Here is an 18,007-nt window from a genome sequence, read left to right on the forward strand (position 1 = left end):
CTCCACCTGCGTGGGGTCTTAGTTTCTTCAGAACAACTCAAAGATGCATCAGATTGTTATGACAATTGTTATGAGGAGGAACTAGGACTCTGCTCTATCGATGAACTAGTTTCTTGACTGCTTTTCCTTTGTTTCTGCATTTCCTCACTTCCTTGATTAGTAGCTGCTTGAGTCTGGTCTTTGGAACACAGGGAAGTTCTGGGAGACTAAAGCTGTTTTTCACAAACAAGAGACAGGGGACACAGAAGGGCTTTTGTACCCAGGAGGGCACCGCGGAGTCCTGCTTGGTTTCACACTTCTGGAAATTCACAAATGCCCTCTCTGCCCCCGTTTTTTTGGCTGCACTATGTGGCTTGCGGTATCTTAGTTCCCTGACCAGGGATCGAACCTGTGCCCCCTGCAGTGGAAGCGCGGAGTCCTAGCTCCTGGACCGCCAGGGAATTCACCTTGATTGATTTTTTAAAAATAGAAATTTAGGACTTCCCTGGTGGCACAGTGGTTAAGAATCCGCCTGCCAACGCAGGGGACACGGATTCGAGCCCTGGTCCGGGAAGATCCCACATGCCGCGGAGCAACTAAGCCCGTGCACCACACCTACTGAGCCTGCGCTGTAGAGCCCGTGAGCCACAACTACTGAAGCCTGCACACCTAGAGCCCATGCTCCACAACAAGAGAATCCATTGTGACAAGAAGCCCGTGCACTGCAACGAAGAGTAGCCCCCACTTGCCACAACTAGAGAAAGCCCGCACACAGCAACGAAGACCCAATTCAGCCAAAACTAAAATAAATAAATTTATTTAAAAAAAAAAAAGAAATTTAAGCTGATGCCATTACCGCCCTTAATGGGATAAAAGATTTAGAATCCTCATTACTGTGACATTTGCAACATTACAATATTATAAAAAATAATTGGATAGTGAAATGAAAAATTATGTTTACACAAAACCTGTACTTGAATGTTTATAACACATTTATTTGTAATCAAAAACTAGAAACAACCCAAATATCCTTCAATTGGACTGACAAACCATGGTAAATTCATTCAATGTAAACTACCCACAATTAAGCAGTAACAAACTGATCCATGAAACTACGTGGATGGATTGCAGACGAATTACGTGAAGTGAAAGATAAGACAATTTCAAAAAGCTACATATTGTATGATTCCATTCATATGACATTCTGGAAAAGGCAAAACTATGGAAACAAGACAGATCAGTGGTTTCCAGGGGCTGGAAATACAAGGAGGGGTTGATTACAGAGGACCAGGCAGAAATCTGGAGAGTGAGGGGACAGTTCTATATCTTATTTGTGGTGGTGGTTACATGACTTATGTGCATTTGTCAAATTATACACTAAACAGGGTGCATTTTACTGTATGTAAATTATACCTTAAGAAATAAAAAAAAGATGGGAAACAAAGACATGCTCAGCAGTATGAGACTTCTAACACATGGAATGTCATGCAGCCATTAAACATTTTTAGTGGAAGCATATTTAGGGACAGGAGAAAATGCTCATGATCAAATATTAAGAGAATGAAGCAGGGTACCAAACTACGTTTAGAGTATGATCCCAATTTTGTAAAAAACACACACATTAATGATAAGGACAATGAAACATGGGCACATGTGTATGTATAGAAAAAAGACTAGAAAAAATGCACCAGAATGTCAGCAGTATTCCCTCTGGATGTTGGGACTTTAATGTTTTTCTGAATACTTTTGCTTAGTTTCCAAGTTGTCATCTGAACCTTTGTTCCTTTTACAACTACAGAGTGGTCATTAACATTGTTATGTGAAAACTATTATAGAGGGGCAGGAGCAGCCTGGCTAATCTTGACCAGGAAGTGGCCAATGAGCTGCACACAGTTCGCTTGCAGTCAGTTTCACCTTGTTGATCAAACGCCATGCGGCTGGGGCTTCCCTGGTGACGCAGTGGTTGAGAATCTGCCTGCCAATGCAGGGGACACGGGTTCGAGCCCTGGTCTGGGAAGATCCCACATGCCGCGGAGCGGCTGGGCCCGTGAGCCACAACTACTGAGCCTGCGCGTCTGGAGCCTGTGCTCCGCAACAAGAGAGGCCGCGATAATGAGAGGCCCGTGCACCGCGATGAAGAGTGGCCCCCACTTGCCGCAACTGGAGAAAGCCCTCGCACAGAAGCGAAGACCCAACACAGCCATAAATAAATAAATAAATAAATAAAAATTAAAAAAAAAAAAAAAATGCCATCCGGCTCGGGGCTTTCTGTTCTCAGACCTCTTGGCCAGGCACTCGGGTTTCTGTGGCCTTCGGTTGCCATGCTGCATGGCAGGGCTTTAGCCCGCTGACGGCCGGTGTTAGTTATCCTTTCCTCAGAGAGTGATGTTATTTATGCAGTTCATTTGTTCACCTGTTCCTTCCTTCCTTCATTTCCTAGCCTTTTCCACAGAGGATTTGAAGAGGTCTAAAACAGTCCAATCTGAGTTTTATTGGGTGGTCCAAAATTGATTTCGTTTTTTCTTTTCAGTTTCGCTCCAAAGCACTGGGGCTAGAGAGAAGATTAAGGCCCAGTGTCTGCACCAAGGAGCTCACTGTTTAAGCAAGAAGACATGCCAGTAGTGGCACTGAGGTGCTCCAGAGCACGGAGGAGGGCCTTTCAGGTCCGGCGTCTCTGAAATGGGGTAACTCCCGTTCTGGTAGGTATGTTAATGAGCGCCACTGGGGGCAGGCACATCCTCGCCCTCCGGGGCAGGCGACCTCGTTGTCCAACAGCACAGCCTAGTGGGCAGGGACTGCACTGCACTACCCACGTCTGAACCTAGCTCGCTTGGCTGTACGGTACCTTTGGGCAAGTTACCTAACCTCTCTGTGCCTCAGGTTCCTTACCTATAGAAATAGGAATAATAATATTTATCTAGTTCATAGGGCTGCTTTGTTAAATATTAATAAATGTTAAAGAGTTTAGAACAGGGTCTGGCACAGAGTGAAATACAAATGTTTACTGTTATTGCCATTTTATAGATGAGCAAACCAAGCCTCGGAGAAATTAAGTATTTTGCTCAAGGTAACGTAGCTATGTAAGGTCCCACAATTGGAGCCAAGTTTGAGTGCAGAGAATGTGACTTCACAGTCTATGCTCTTAACCACTGGCTTCGTTTTTACACCTTTGTAAGACTCGTTAATTTTCAGAGAAGAAAAAAATATTTTGTCAAATTTTGGTGCGGAAAACCCAGCCTTCTTCCGTACAGTTTCAGAGATGGATGAATATACGGCTTGGAGGAAGCATTCACGCCCAGCCTCTGGCTGGGGAGGATCCGGAGTCTCCATCTGGGGTCTGCATACTTTGGTTATTACCGGCTTGAGTTAGGATGGTGTTTGGGGGTGAGACCACTTTCACAACAAGGTGCCTCATATTTGCGTGTTTTAACAAGCACTTTCACACTCTTGACCCCAAATGATGATGAAAAAGAAAAGATAGGAACCATTTCCCCATTTTCCAGATGAGGAAACTAAGGGTCAGGGACACAAGCCCCTTGCCAGGGATGGGAGGTCGCATTGGCCTGTGTCCCTTGCTCCCTGGGCTCTCTTTGTCCATACCGTGCCCACCTCCTCGGCCCAGACTGTGGTTGACCGGTCTCTGGGTCCCCAGAGCTGGGTTAGGAGCATCTGCTGGTTGTATGAACAAATCAGGGAGGACACGGAATCGCTGGTACTTTGGGCAGCTCTGACTTGCTCAGAGGGTGGTCCTGGGTCAGCGTCAGCTGGGGACTTGTTAGATATGCAAGCCCTGGGCCTCACCCCCAACCTGGTGACTCAGAAACTCTGGAATGTGGCCCAGCAAGCTGGGCTGTAACAAGCCCTCTAGACGTTGGAGAACCAGCAGTTTAGACAACAGCATCTGCTGTTTGGAGTTGGGCATCGGAGTTCAAACCCCACCTCTACCCTGACTTGCTGTGTGGCCCGATGTAAGTCACTCAAGCTCTCTCGTTTGTTTCCTCATCTATAAAATGGTGCTCATACATCGTGAGGAGATTTCTATGATCCTTTGCAGGGAAAGGTGCTCAGCACAGGGCCTGGCATGTAGCTGATACATGTTTAGCCCAAGGCTGGTTGGAAACAGCAGGCTGAGAAGCTGCCTGTCCCCCAAGAGTGCCGGGGTCAGCGTGGCTCCTCTGACCCTGTGCTTGGCAGTGGCCCTGCCTGGTGGGGCATGAGCCTCATACCTCAACCTGGGTCTGTCCTTCCCCGGGCAGCGGAGCTGCTTCTATCCCAGGCCCAGGCCTCTCCACCAGGGGGCCCCAGGTCTGTCCATTGAGGCCCTGCGGCCCGGCCCTTCTGCTCGCTCCCTCCAGAGACCACAGAGATCCAGCCCGGAGGTCACTGCGGGCCCGTCTAAGGGAAAACTAAGGCCCGGAAAGGGGCACACACCTCCTGCCGGTGTCTGGGCAGGGGCGCAGAGTGGGGGCAGCTGCCACCCTGGAGAGAGCTGGGGCTGTGAGAGGGGGTGGGGGGATGAGAGGTAGTTTCCAGGACACCTTGAGAGCAGGGCCCCGACCTGGCAAGTTCTCCCGCTTCTGGACACCCAGCTCAGAGAGGCTCAGGCACCTGCTCGGGCTTCAGGGCCCCCAGGGGTGGAGGTCCCCCCAGTCTGCCCACAGCCCAGCCTGACCTCCACGCAGGCGGGGACGCTTCCCGCTGGAAGTGGGGGAAGCAGCTCAAGGACCCCATAGTGCTCCGCCCCTTAGGGTCTTGGAGCCGGGTTGGGAGGCCCTGTTTGTCCAAATTTCCTGAGACTTGTAGGCTGACCTCCAGAATCCACCGCGCACACTCAGGAGACCATCCTGCCCCCTCCTTTCTGGCCACTGCGGCCAGTATCACAGTGACTCCGTCCCTCCCTGATCTCTGGAGTCCCCTGAAGGCAAACGTGGGCCCTTCCTCATGTCTGTCCTGGCACCACCGAGTCTTGCACACAGCAGGTGCTCAAGAAATGCTTGGTGAATGAATACAACCCAGGAACAGAAAATAGGGAGGGTGGGAGCCAACTGCCTGCCAGGAGGGGCTACTCGGGGTCAGACCTGGCTCAGCTCCTCCAGCCACTTGCTCTGTGGCCACAGGCGCGTCACTCCTGACCCTCACTTGGCCTCAGTTTCCCCGTGAACAAGGAGGGGCCCCTCAGCCTCCCACACCCCTATCCCATGGATGGCAAGCGGCCCCCCAAGCCTGCCCCCTAGGACTTGAGGCGTTGGCACAGCCCAGACCCACAGGCCACCCAGAGAAGGCCAGGCCAGGCAAGGGGACCGGCCTGCCTGTGTTTAGGTGGATAAGGGCCCTGCAGGGAAGCCTGGGACACCGAGGCCAGCCCTGTCCTCCATCTGCAGGGACTTCAGAAGACCCAGTGTTTTAGCTCGTATTGTGGCAGCATCAGATCCCTGCCCAGGTCACTAGGCCAGAGGTCACTTGCCCTCTGGGCATTACTGGGGGGCTTGGAGAGGAGGAAATACTCCCCCCCCCCCGCCCCCTCCCCCGCTGAGGGAAGTGGGGTGGGCTGCTGAGGGCCCTGGGGACCCCTGAGGGTGGTGTGGACGCAGCAGTGACCCAGGGGGAGAAGGGGCAGCTTGGCCCAGGCAGTGGCTGTGGGGGTGGGGAAGGACAGAGAGGCAAAGAGAGCTCAGTGGCCCAGCATGGAGGGCGTGGGAGGGGCAGCCAAGGATGCCAGAGGGTCCTGACTGGGGACCAGGAGGATGAGGTGTCACGCATAATCATGGCAAAAGTTATCATCTCCTGAGCACCTGTGGCCTTTCACCCCTTAACCCTGACCCCCACCCGGGGAGGCAGGTATCACTCTCACCTGAGAAGATGAGGCCCAGGAGCGAGTTAAGGTTTCCAGGCTCACCCTGAGGGCCAGGACAGGAGAGGGCAGGTGGGCAGTGTGGGCCCTCCAGGCTTCCTTGCAGGAGCTCTGAGGATACAGGAAGCTGAGAAAAGGGCCTCGTCGAGCAGCGGTGGTGTCGGCCCGACTTTTGAGGGTTCCTCCTGTTCACCCACCTTGTTCTTTATCCGCCAGTGGAGGGAGCGAGGACGGGCTTGCCCTCGAGAATCCTGCAGATGTGGGTTTGAACCACGGTTCTGTCACAGGGCCTTGGGCAAGTCACTGGACTTGAGTTTCCAGACCTTCTGTGTCTTCTGCAAAGTGGGGTGACTCCAGCCTCCCCCGTGCGCTGGCATCACAGAACCTGAGCTCACCAGAAGCCCAGGGCTGGCTGGCCCAGCAGGCCCAGCTCAGGAGGCGGGACTGGGAGCCTGCTCTGACCGCCCCCCCCCCCCGCCCCCGTTCTGCCCTGGCCCAGCCTGTCTCTCGGAGGAGCCTGGGGCTGGCGAGGCAGAAGCTGGTGACCGCCCTGGGCAGCGGGCAGCGGCGATGGGCTCCAACTCCTCCTCAGAAGCGGACAGCAGGGGCCCCATCACCATCAGACCAGGTGGCAGATGACAGAGATTCATCCTTGGCCCTTCATGAGCTGGGCAGAGTTTACCCCTGCCGTGGCAGCTACCCCCTCGCTCCTCCTGCTCCCCTGTGAGGCCCTGGTGCCCAGGTGGGGCGCTTCTCTGGCAGCCTGACCGACGTTAATGAGTCCGGCAGCCCTCACATCTCTCCTTTCCCGCTTTGCCCCGGCCTCCTTTCGACTCAGGTCACCCCCGAGGGTGAGGGTGGAGGGCTCCTCAGGGATTTTACTTGGTGCCACAGACCAGCGGGGACTCCTTGGGTGAGTCTGGCTCTTGGAGCCTCTGCTTCTTTCTCTGTAAAATGGAGACGGGGAGACTCATCTCACTCACAGCGTGTTTGGAGATGGGCAAGCTCTTTGCAGATAATGTACGGAGAGAGGGCCCAGTGCACAGCGGGTGCTCGGGAAATACGTTCAAGGAAGCTCGGGTGATGAGTGGCCTCTGGTCTGGTCCTGCTATTTGGGCCTTGGCGAGTGGGTAGGGAGGCGCCAGCCTGCTGCCCACGCTGGGGGAGCCTAGGCCACACAGCGGCAGGTTTCGGGGAGAGGAGAACTGCAAGGGGCTCCGGTGCCTCAACTCCCCAACCTCTAGCTTGGCAGGGGCAGTGGGACAGGGACACGGTCCCCTGGGCAGTGGTCGTGCACCTGGGATCTTGCCCGGCTCCGGAGCTGGTGCATAAATGCCAATGAAGACACGTCCACCAGCTGATGAGAGCGTGAGGCACACGCACAGCACAGAGACTGTCATACTCACGAGATCAACTGTTTATTGATTTTTTTCTAAAATACTATGCGTTTAAAGAAACACCTAAACTGAAAAGACGTGACAATTTCTGGTACATCTGTAGCAAAGGAATGAGGATTTCTGCTGGTAAGCGTTCATGACAGACAGACACACATCCATTTTCCAAGCAAGACATCAAGCTCACTGGAAACACTGAATAAAATGCATAGCTTGTGATGGCAGCAGCCATTTCTCCAATGTCTGAGTTACACAAAATAAAGGTTATCCCTCCCTCCCCTGCCCCGTGACTACAGTGTAGCTTCCTGCCCCAGCACGCCTGCTCCCTGATGACTAAGGATGCTGAGAAGAGACCCTTGTGCTAGGGGGGTGAGACCCAGCTTTTGTTTGCTCACGAGGAATACAGATGACGGTGAAATCTGCAACTGCTGGAAAGACACGGGAGGTTTGTACAGTGTTCTGCTACAGAAAGGACTAAGGCTACTTAGAAGTTGGACCCACAGCCAGCCAGTGAGGACAGACTTCCCTACCGCAGGCTCCACTTCAGAGAGGCCCAGGGCCCGAGCCCGGAGGGTCTCAGCCGACCAGCCAGGCCTGTGCCCAAATGCCACGGTCTTCAAGCAGTTTACAAATTAAACCCACTGTCAAAAGCTGTTAAATCTCATTAACACAGTAGACGAGCTCTTTAGATTCTCTGAATATCAAATAATATATACAGATATACACCAAGACATGACAGTCTAATATAAAGCATCTTAACTACAGATGCATTCACTTGAAAAGTTAGTCTTCTTATTTTTTAACCTTTCAAATCACTGATAAAATTGTTAATTTGCATGAGTGAAGTTTTAAGCACAGAGTGAAAATAGTTTTTAAATATGGTGACTTTAGAGAGTACTACATAAGGTTATTTGCGAAACTCACATTTGGATGCCCCAAATGTGGACAGCATTCACAACAGGAATCCAACCATGTGTTCCCATCTTTCTACTGCAATCTCTTGTCTCAAACATTGTCTGTCCAAATGAGCTACCGGCTCTCGCAGCTTGCCCCAGGCAGCGGCATGGTTGATTAACAGTACGACATGGAAATAGAGATATTTCCTTAAGACTGGTGTACATCCATCTATGCCATAATTTAAGTATAAATGAATGGAAGAACATGTATATAAAAAAGTAACTGTACACAGCCTTTAAATTAAAAACCTCAAAGTCCTCCCTCAGAAAATGGCATTTAAGTTTGTTCATCTAAGTTGCAGGTGATGGGACTCGTCAGAGAAAGTAATCAGTGGAACCAGAATCAGTGTAGCCCACCATTACCATGGACTTGGAGGAGAGGAGGAAAGACAAGGTCAAGAATATACAGATCCATGATAAGCCAACACACAGCGAGTAGGGGAGCGGGAGCGGGGGCGGGGAGGGGCCCGGCGATTTCTGTTGTATTGCATCTTCCTGTTTGCACATCTCTCCATTTGCACTGTGGAAAGGGTGCCGAGTCCCAGGTAGAATGACCAGCTTGTCTGCCTTCAAGAGACACCATGAAGCCAAGAGCAATGGAACCATCATCTTTTGCAGGAAAAGGAGTGGAGGCCCACACAGCTGGCTGGAGGCACCAGAGCCCGGGGCCAATGGCTAACAGAGCTCCTGGGCCCTCCACCTCCACCCCTCCGCCGGCCAGCCCACCAGCCCGTCACTGGATCGCCTCGACGTAATTCGCTGGGTACAGGCCAACCTGTCCGTTGTCCAAGCGTCCCTTGCACCAGCCCTGCTCATCCTCATCCCCTATCTTGGTCAGCTCATCCCCTGCAAGACAAAAAGGAAGCGGTCTTGGTGACCACCGGGTCAGAGAGTCACCCTCATGTTTTAGCCCCCACCGTGGGCCCACAAAGGGTCCCTAACTTGGGTGGGAGGGGCAGGCATTCTCCTGGGGGCAACGTGGCCCGAGGGCCTGGCTCTTTCTCTACCAAGTTGCATCTGAGGTTTTGTGTTTAGCCATGGGGGCCTCTGAGAGATCTAGAGACGCCGGTCTCTCACCCAGTGACCCCAAGGCAAGCCATTCTCAGTTGCCAGCGGGGCTCCCAGAATTAAACGCTGCAGAATTAAACGCTGCAGGACTTTTGCCTTCCTGACTGTCCCAGGCCAGGTCATAGGAATCCTTTCACAGGGTCCGTGCCACCTCCCTCACAGCCCTGTACTGCCATCCTTCCTTCCCCTGGGCCCTGGCCCGCCTGATCTTGTATCTCCTCCAGCACTTGTTGCCATGGTCTTGGTGCCTTCATTTAATGTGTGTCTAGACTGCAGGCTGTGGGAGGGTTGGGGACCCATTATTCTATCCCCAGCACCTAGCTCAGAACATTTGTCCTCTGACTTAAAGAAATCAACCCCTCCCAACACTGAGAGTGTTGGCACAGTTCTGGACTCTCCCCATGGCTCTGTGTTAGTGCAGTTTATCTTTCGTTTGTTCAAGCATGAAGGAGCCTCTACATCACGCCAAGGCCCTGTGTGGTGAAGGAGATACAGACATGAGAGAGGGACAGATGGAGCCCTGGTCCCTCAAGGAGACAGGCCAGGGGACGAGGACCAAAGGTGTGGTCAGGGCTGAGGTGGAGGGAGGTCCAGGCCTGGCACTTCCCTGTTCAGGACAGACAGGGCAGCCCAGCCAGGGGACGGGAAGGAGCTCTGGCCGGTGAGCACCCTGCAGAGACGGCTGTGGGAACTGGCGGAAGACAGGCCAGCTGAGGCCTGTTCTTATTGTTCAGTTTGCAGCTTTGTATTTCTTGCTGGCATTTTGGTCCATTTTTCAGGCTCAGTTGCATTTTCTTCCCTCAGGCAATTACGCCTTGTTTAGCAACATTTCCCTGACTCCTTACTTTGTGTAGCAGCGATACTGATCCAGATGCCTGGGGGGCCAATACCTGGGCTGCTGGGAGACCTGGCCAAGGCCCCGCCCCTGGGGCCTAGTTTCCTCATCTGTGGACCGGGGGAAGGGGTGGGGGGGCGCTGTGAGGACTAAGTGTTAAAACACAAAAGGGCCCTGGGTCTGTGTAGCGAGCACTCGGTAAACGGGGGCTGCCGTTACGCCCATGAGCGAGATGGTTCTCCTGCCCGCTGCTGTGCACCCGACCCGCTTCTGGCAGCACCCGTGCTCGTGCCAAGTCTGGCTTGGCAACATCAGGAGCGAATGCAGGGGGCCGAGGCGTGGCGAGGTGCTGAGCGGTAAACCTCATCTTCGCCCACCCCCAGGTGCCCCCGTGGGCCCCCGGCAGGGCCGACACTGACGACTGGTGTTTCTCCCATCAGGCCCTGATGAGCGAGGCTCCCCGGAGCCGACGGGGCACCAGCTCTATGATGCTGTCACGTGGTGAAAAGTGCACCAAGTGAAGACTCCGCAGGCTCCCAGGGCCCAGAGAGGTGGAGAGCGGCCAGAGCGTGCTGAAGACAGAGGAAGCGGTATGGGCCGGGAACTAATGTCACGTCGGGGAAAAGAAAAATAACACGGAAAACAGACGAAACTAATAGGAACCTTCCAAGTTGTGAAAATGCAAACCGGTGACTAGAAACATTCATTTCAGTTTGCTTTTGGTAATTCACTGGGAACGGAAGGAAACATTTTAAATCTATAAAACTGCTGACTAATCCAATAGGTAAAATTTAGAGGGAATTCCCTGGCGGTCCGGTGGTTAGGACTTGGCGCTTTCACTGCCGGGGACCGGGTTCAATCCCTGGTCAGGGAACTAAGATCCCACAAGCTGTACAGTGGGGCCAAACGAGAAAAAAAAAAGATTTAGAAAGCATGAGAAATTGAAAATCAATCAGTCAACAAACAAAGCAGGGGGGAAACAACCCCAACCAAAGATGTCAGAAAACTCGAGGTAATTCCCTGGCGGTCCAGGGGTTGGGACTCTACCCTTCCACTACGGGGGGTACGGGTTCGATCCCTGATCAGGGAACTAAGTTCCCGCAAGCTTCAAGGCACGCCCCACCCCCCCCCAAAAAAAAAGAAACGAAAAGAAAACTCAACAGAGGTGTTTAAAGACACGTAAGAACTTTCTACATCCAGGGCTTCCCTGGTGGCGCAGTGGTTAAGAATCCGCCTGCCAATGCAGGGGACACGGATTCGAGCCCTGGTCTGGGAAGATCCCACATGCCGCGGAGCAACTAAGCCCGTGTGCCACAACTACTGAGCCCGCGTGCCTAGAGCCCGTGAGCCACAACTACTGAGCCCGAGTGCCACAACTACTGAAGCCCACGCGCCTAGAGCCCGTGCTCCACAACAAGAGAAGCCACCGCAATGAGAAGCCTGCGCACCACAATGAAGAGTAGCCCCTGCTCACCGCAACTAGAGAAAGCCCGCGAGCAGCAACAAAGACCAAACGCAGCCAAAAATAAATAAATTAATTAATTTAAAAAAAAAAAAAAGAATTTTCTACAACCAGCCATAGGCACCCAATGACCAACCCTGGGGTCGAGTGTCTGGGGAGAGCTGGCTGGCCTGCTGAGTGCGGAGAGGAGGGCTTCCGGACACAGCCCCAGCCGGGGTGGGGTGGGTTCAGAAGTGAGGGTCCGTCCCAGAGATGGAGCACGGAGGGCACACTTCAGCCTGTGCTGGTTGAGTCAGGGCCCAGCACAGCCCCTGCCCTGGAGGGATGGGTGCTGAATCTGGGCTGGCTTTGAGGAGGGGCAAGGCAGAAGGAAGGAACTTGGCTCCCTTTGGGCCCACCTGGCGCCAGGCCGATCAGGCCTCTCTGGACAGGCTCTAAGATAGTGCTCTTCAAATGGAGGGTTGCAACCCATTTGGTGAGCTGCAACCAGCATTAAAGAAAAAAAAAAAAAGGACAGGATAGAAAATCTCCACACGCAGAGCTCATACAATCAGGATCCAGACTGTTCTATAAAACCGGGGCTTCAGCTACTGGCAGCAAAGGTGTGTTGGTGGTAGGTGTGCACACAGCATGGCTGCAGGAAGAGCGTGAAAGGCACTGCCCCGAGATGAGGCTCTGCGGGCCCACGGACACGCTGCCTGCTATTCTGCGGTCTGGGCTCCTCTGCCAGCTGTGGGCCTCTGGAGAAAGGCTTCGCTGGGGGACCCGTAGGGCAGCTGCTTCCAGGGGGCCTGGCGATCAGCATCTCCTGTGCACAGGCCTTAGCCCTGCTGGGGCAACATCTTGGGCAAAGGCACATGGGCACCTCGCTGTCTTCTAAGCTTTGGTGTTGAGGATCTGCTACTTTTTTTTTTTTAATTAATCTATTTTAATTATTTATTTATTTTTGGGTGCGTTGGGTCTTCGTTGCTGCGCGCGGGCTTTCTCTAGTTGCGGCGAGCAGGGGCTATTCTTCGTTGCGGTGCGTGGGCTTCTCACTGCGGCGGCTTCTCTTGTTGCAGAGCACGGGCTCTAGGCAAGCGGGCTTCCGTAGTTGTGGCACGCGGGCTCTAGAGCGCAGGCTCAGTAGTTGTAGCACACGGGCTTAGTTGCTCCGCGGCATGTGGGAACTTCCCGGACCAGGGCTTGAACCCTTCTCCCCCTGCATTGGCAGGCGGATTCTTAACCACTGTGCCACCAGGGAAGCCCCCCATCTGCTACTTTTAAAATGGGGGGTGGATTGGCGAACACACAAATGAAACTAGCAGGAATTTTAGCAGACTTAAAAAAACCAACCTCCCCCAGCAGGCTGGAAGCACTCGCCCCCGATGCCAGCCGGGAAGTCCACCTACCAGTCTTGAAGCTCAGCTCATCGTGCTCCTGCCCTTCGTAGTCGTAAAGGGCCCGGACCCGCACTTCCGTCCCCGAGGGTGTGTCCTCGTCAAATGGATTTGAGTCCCCGTTGGCGTCCGTGGAGGAGAACGGGTTGTTAGACTCGTCGTCGGACCAGTCCGTGGGGTAGCTCTGGGTCTTCTCGTAGCTGCTCACACTGCAAGAAAGGGTTGACCCAGGGGCCTGAGCACGGGGTTGGCAGAGGCCTGAGGCCCTGCCTGGAGCCGTGGTCCCCGCCCGGGTGGCCGAGGGAGCCCTGGGGCTGGGCTGGGACCCCTTCTGCAGGATCACGGCCCCCTCAGCAGCCCTGCGTGGGCAGGCTCCCTGCGGGGCCACCCGGCACGCCCATCTTCCTGTGCTGGTGTGCCGGGACCTTGACATGGGTTAACAGAGGGCAGAGAAAAAGCAACCACAGCTTGTTAACTGGTGCCTCCCTCCCTAAGAGATCGAGAAGCCAGAGACCGTCCACCAGCTGGCAGCCGGGCCACCTCCTGCAGGCCTCATGCATTGCTTTGAGTGCCGAGGGGGTGAGACCCTGGACAGAGAGGAGAGACAAAGGGAGCGAGGTGGAAACCAGAGGGAAACGTTTGTTCACCAACTTTTTGGCCTTAATGTCCTCCTTCTCACTGACGGTGCTCCCCGTGTCGTCCTCGTCCTCGAAGGGGTTGTAGCTGGACAGTGAGTGCGCTGACCGTGCGGGGTTGCTCGGGACACTAAGGTCGCTACGGGGAGAGAGAGAGCTTTCAGGGGACCCCAACTCGGCGGCCCCCACGGCCCCGGTGCTCCCAGCTGCAGGATCACAGGGCCAGGGTTTGAAGGGACAAATCAGCTCCCCGTCAAATAGGAGGAATATGTTGTTTGCGCAGAAAGCCTGTTTCAGCAAAACACTTGGCAACGCTTTGGCTGTTAAATGCGCTTTAAGTGTCTAAGAGAGAACAACGTTTCCCCCTTTGCCCTCCTTGTGTCTGAACACAGGCTATCCTAACAGGAGCCCTGGGGTGCGCACAGGCTGCCGCTGGAGCAAAGTGCTTCTGGGCTCAGGGGTTCTCTCCGTAGTCCGCCCCACCTGGCTCTCTGCTGAGAGCTGGCAGCCGACAGCCTGTGGGGCTCAGCCTGGGGAGGGTGACAGCCGGGGAGGCTCAGAGCCCTGCCGAGAGCAGGAGGGAGGCTCCCGGAGCTCTCCAGACCCCACAGCGCAGCGTACCCTCTCCTTCTGACTACAGAAGGGCCCAACAGCCTCTGCCCTGGTTCTCCTGGGTCTGCAACTTCCAAAATCAGAACCAAAGCCTGCTGAATAGCCCTTTCTGGGAAGAAAGGACCCCTTTTGTGCTCCAGAGAGGGAAAATCCATCTGCATAACTGTATCAACTGCCTACTGTGTGCCAGGCCCAGAGGGTACCAGAGAGAAATTTGACCCCAGCCTGGCCTGAGTGCTGACAGCCAGGCGATGAATTGCAGTGACTACAGGTACAGAGTGCAGAACAAGACAGTAGAGATAAGACAGGCCCCCGAGAGCCCAGGCACCCCACTGTAGAACTCTGAGCTGAGGGACCGCACCACTGAGCTGCAGGGCAGGGCTCCCCAGGCCAGCACCACCTCCCAAGCCAGGGCGGCATGGAGCGGGCCCACAAAGCGCTGGGGGGATGGCTCAGTCAGAGCAGGGGAGGGTAGGCAAGGAAATGCTTCAAATGCCACCAGAGTGACCCCAGGTGGCCGGCAACTGCCTCACTGGTTTCAGGCCAGGCAAGAGGCACTGGGCCTACGCCTGCCTGCTGCCCACATCCGGGCCACATGTCTGAGACCACCAGGCCCTCCTCCCTCCTCGGCACCTTTCTCCAGCTGACCTGAGAGGGGGTTGGTGCTGGGCAGCTGAATTTGTGCAGCAGCCCTGGCCAGCCTAGGCCGCCCCACCCCGCCCCTAGTCACACAGGTGCTGGCCTGACCCCTGGCACGGTGCTCACTGCTGCAGTCACTTAACCAGGCCCACCTGCCCAGACGGTGGCACAGCAGCTGAATGACAAGTGGCCATGTCAGCCCAGGGAGCCTGGGTGGGGGCTTCACTGCCCAGGGCTACAGAAAGGCCTGTGGAACCTGTGCTGACCCTTCCCAGAAAGCCACGAGCCTGAGGTGTGTTATCACCCAGCATGCCGTGGAGGCCTCTGGGCCCGGGGCCTGCAGGGCAGCCTCAGCTCTGCAGAGGACAGCAAGATTTATCTGCTGGGAACTCTGTGGCCTCATCTGGCACACGCTTTCCAGGAGGTCCTAAAGGACCTCAGTGCCACCTCTTTGATCCAAACTCAGTTTTAGCAAACAATGAGGTCAGAAATAACCAGTGCTCTCAGCAAAGAGGTAATTTGAAAAAGGGGGCACTTGACAATGCCCCACCCCCGAATCAGGCACCTGCATACGGCACGGGGAAGTAAGTACAAACCTGGCCAGGGCACCTGAACCCGCCTGAAGGACCCCACCGACAGTGACCTCCACCTGCCCGTGTGCACCACTGGGGACACATAATGACCAGCACCTAACATCAGTTCTTCCCCTCATTTGGGGCCCAAAGCACGTTTGTGGCAAAGGCTCCCCCTCTGGATCTTTCTGCAGCTCTGGCACCAGGGCGACTGATGATTCTCCCCAGAGATGACCTTGGGCCACTGCCCAGCAGAGCGCGGGCAGCCAGGGAGTGTCTGGAAAGATGGCCCTGGGGTTCCCTGCGAAGCCCCATCGGGGAGTCTCCCGGTGTCCCAGGTGGGGGCGTCCCAGCCCGTGCAGAAGACCAAGGGGACCCTTCCAGGGATTGAGGCTGCCCCAGTGCCCACCTGCTAGGCTTGCTCTGCAGAGCCTGGTCGCCGGTCTGGTTGATGCCCGTCAGGGTCACACCATCAGCAGTCTTCTTCTTCTCTCTCCGGCTGAGAGTTCGGTTCAGGTCTGCAGACCACTCCTGAGCAACGGGCACCGAGGGAGAGAAGTCAGGAAGTTCATTTGTTTGAGGCCACATCAGTCTAAAACACCGGCCAGCGAGCCAGTGGCCTGCCCCGCACACTTAGTGACGTCTAGCCTTGCTGCCTCTGCTCTCCCTTGTTTCCCAGCAGACCCCGGGCTCATGACACCCACCACTGACCCCTCCTCACCGTGCAAAGTGTGGACTCCTCAGGGGGCCTGGAGGTCAGCACCAGGCCCAGCCTGCAGGGACGGATGGATGATAAGAAGACTGGAGCCGACACTCAGGGATCCTGCATTCCAGTCCCAGGGAGCCTCCCCGTCCTACCCCTGTCCCTGTGGCACTCAGCCTCCGGACCCTCAGGCCCGCAGCAGCAGCCAGAGGCCTCGCCAGGTTTCCTCGCGCTTCCAAAGGAGACAGAGCCCACCCTCCGAGGGGCTTGGCATTCAGTGCTGAAGACTCTCCCATCCATGCCCTGAACTGTCAGCAGGGCAAGAGAGCTGGGCGTGGGGGCCTGAGCAAGCCTGCAGTGTGGGAAATGGGCCCTGGGTGCAAACAAAATCAGGGGCCCAGGGGAGCTCCCGCATCACTGCAGGGGCAACCCGGCCACTCAAGTCTCCAAGGAGCAGTGCCCTCCCCTGCCCAGGAACATCCTCCCCCATCTGAGCAGCGTGCTGGGGGCTAGCTAACAAAGCAAAGCAGTGTTTATCTCCCCAGAGGTTCACTATTTTTCCAGCATGTGAACAGGCTTTTATCAACTGCACTGAAAACACTGGGAGAAAAGCACGTGTGTGTACACATTTAATGAACTCTTCCCCCTGCCCCATTTCCACCCATTATCAAACAACTTTATCTGAATTAATATTTGGGATGACTTTGAGCTTTGCTTTGAGTCATGAGCTTTGCTCATGTGTAGTTATGGAATTTCAAGGCTAGAAGCCACCTTAGAAACATTCAAGTCTAACCTGCCAATTTGTCAGATGAGGAAACCAACGCCCAGAAAGAAAAGTGACTTGCCCACGCAGAGTTGGTGGCAGACCTGGGCCCTCAACCCCAAACTTAGGTCACCTATTTATTTGTTAATTATTTTCTTAACTGAAATAAGCTGAGAACTCAACTGGCACTCAGAATCCCCATAGTGACCTTTTTTAAAAATTTTTCTTGAATTTTTGAATTTTACTTATTTTTTACACAGCAGGTTCTTTTTTATTTCTTTTTTTTTTTTTTAATTTTAAAGAGACATGACAACTGAATGCAACACATGAGTCTGAACTGTATCCTTTTGCCCTAATTACATTATTAGGACAACTGAAGAAATTTGAATGGAATCTCAGCTATCTATCTATCTATCTATCTGTTTATTTATGGCTGTGTTGGGTCTTCATTTCTGTGCGAGGGCTTTCTCTAGATGCGGCAAGCAGGGGCCACTCTTCATCGCGGTGCGCGGGCCTCTCACTATCGTGGCCTCTCTTGTTGTGGAGCACAGGCTCCAGACGCGCAGGCTCAGTAGTTGTGGCTCACGGGCCTAGTTGCTCCGCGGCATGTGGGATCTTCCCAGACCAGGGCTCGAACCCATGTCCCCTGCATTAGCAGGCAGATTCTCAACCACTGCGCCACCAGGGAAGCCCTACACAGCAGGTTCTTACTAGTCATCCCTTTTACACATATTAGTGTATGTATGTCAATCCCAATCTCCCAGTTCATTCCACCACAACCACCGCCCCCCCGCCAGTCTCCCCCCTTGGTGTCCATACGTCTGTTCTCTACGTCTGTGTCTCTTTTTCTGCCCTGCAAACAGGACCTTTTGAAATATAAATCCGTCCTGACGGGGTGGCTTCCAAGGGCCGATGTGATCAACACCAGGCCAACTCTGAAGGGAAGGGTCCGCTATTAACTTGGACAACAAAACAGCCTGGGCTACACTGTGGCCACGGTTCTTTAACCAGCACACGCTGTTAGAAGCAGGCTGCGGACGCCACACACAGACCCACCTGGGCTGAACACACACTGCAAGAGGTTTGGAATTCAATAAGTTAGCCATAAAATAGGAACTTACTTCATCCTTGTGGCATGGAAAATAAAAACAAATAATTT

General features: G+C 54.2%; 1 protein-coding gene across 3 annotated transcripts in view; it reads right to left on the bottom strand.

The window, feature by feature from the left end:
* Positions 1 to 7,229: 7,229 nt before the first annotated feature.
* PACSIN2 (protein kinase C and casein kinase substrate in neurons 2) overlaps positions 7,230 to 18,007 on the bottom strand; it is a 137,347-nt gene continuing 126,569 nt past the window's right edge. For 2 of the 3 annotated variants that reach the window (XM_068559657.1, XM_068559658.1), the window contains exons 8-11: positions 15,792 to 15,913; positions 13,576 to 13,698; positions 12,937 to 13,133; positions 7,230 to 9,026 (exon numbers count right to left, since the gene is read on the bottom strand). In XM_068559657.1, the coding sequence (XP_068415758.1) occupies positions 8,914 to 9,026; positions 12,937 to 13,133; positions 13,576 to 13,698; positions 15,792 to 15,913 (555 nt within the window). In that variant the 3' untranslated portion in view covers positions 7,230 to 8,913. The remainder of the gene's footprint in view (positions 9,027 to 12,936; positions 13,134 to 13,575; positions 13,699 to 15,791; positions 15,914 to 18,007) is intronic. The other variant, XM_068559659.1, reaches the window with a different exon arrangement.

Source organism: Eschrichtius robustus, chromosome 13 (genome assembly GCF_028021215.1).
Source record: "Eschrichtius robustus isolate mEscRob2 chromosome 13, mEscRob2.pri, whole genome shotgun sequence".
In the NCBI taxonomy this organism is placed as follows: Eukaryota; Metazoa; Chordata; class Mammalia; order Artiodactyla; family Eschrichtiidae; genus Eschrichtius; species Eschrichtius robustus.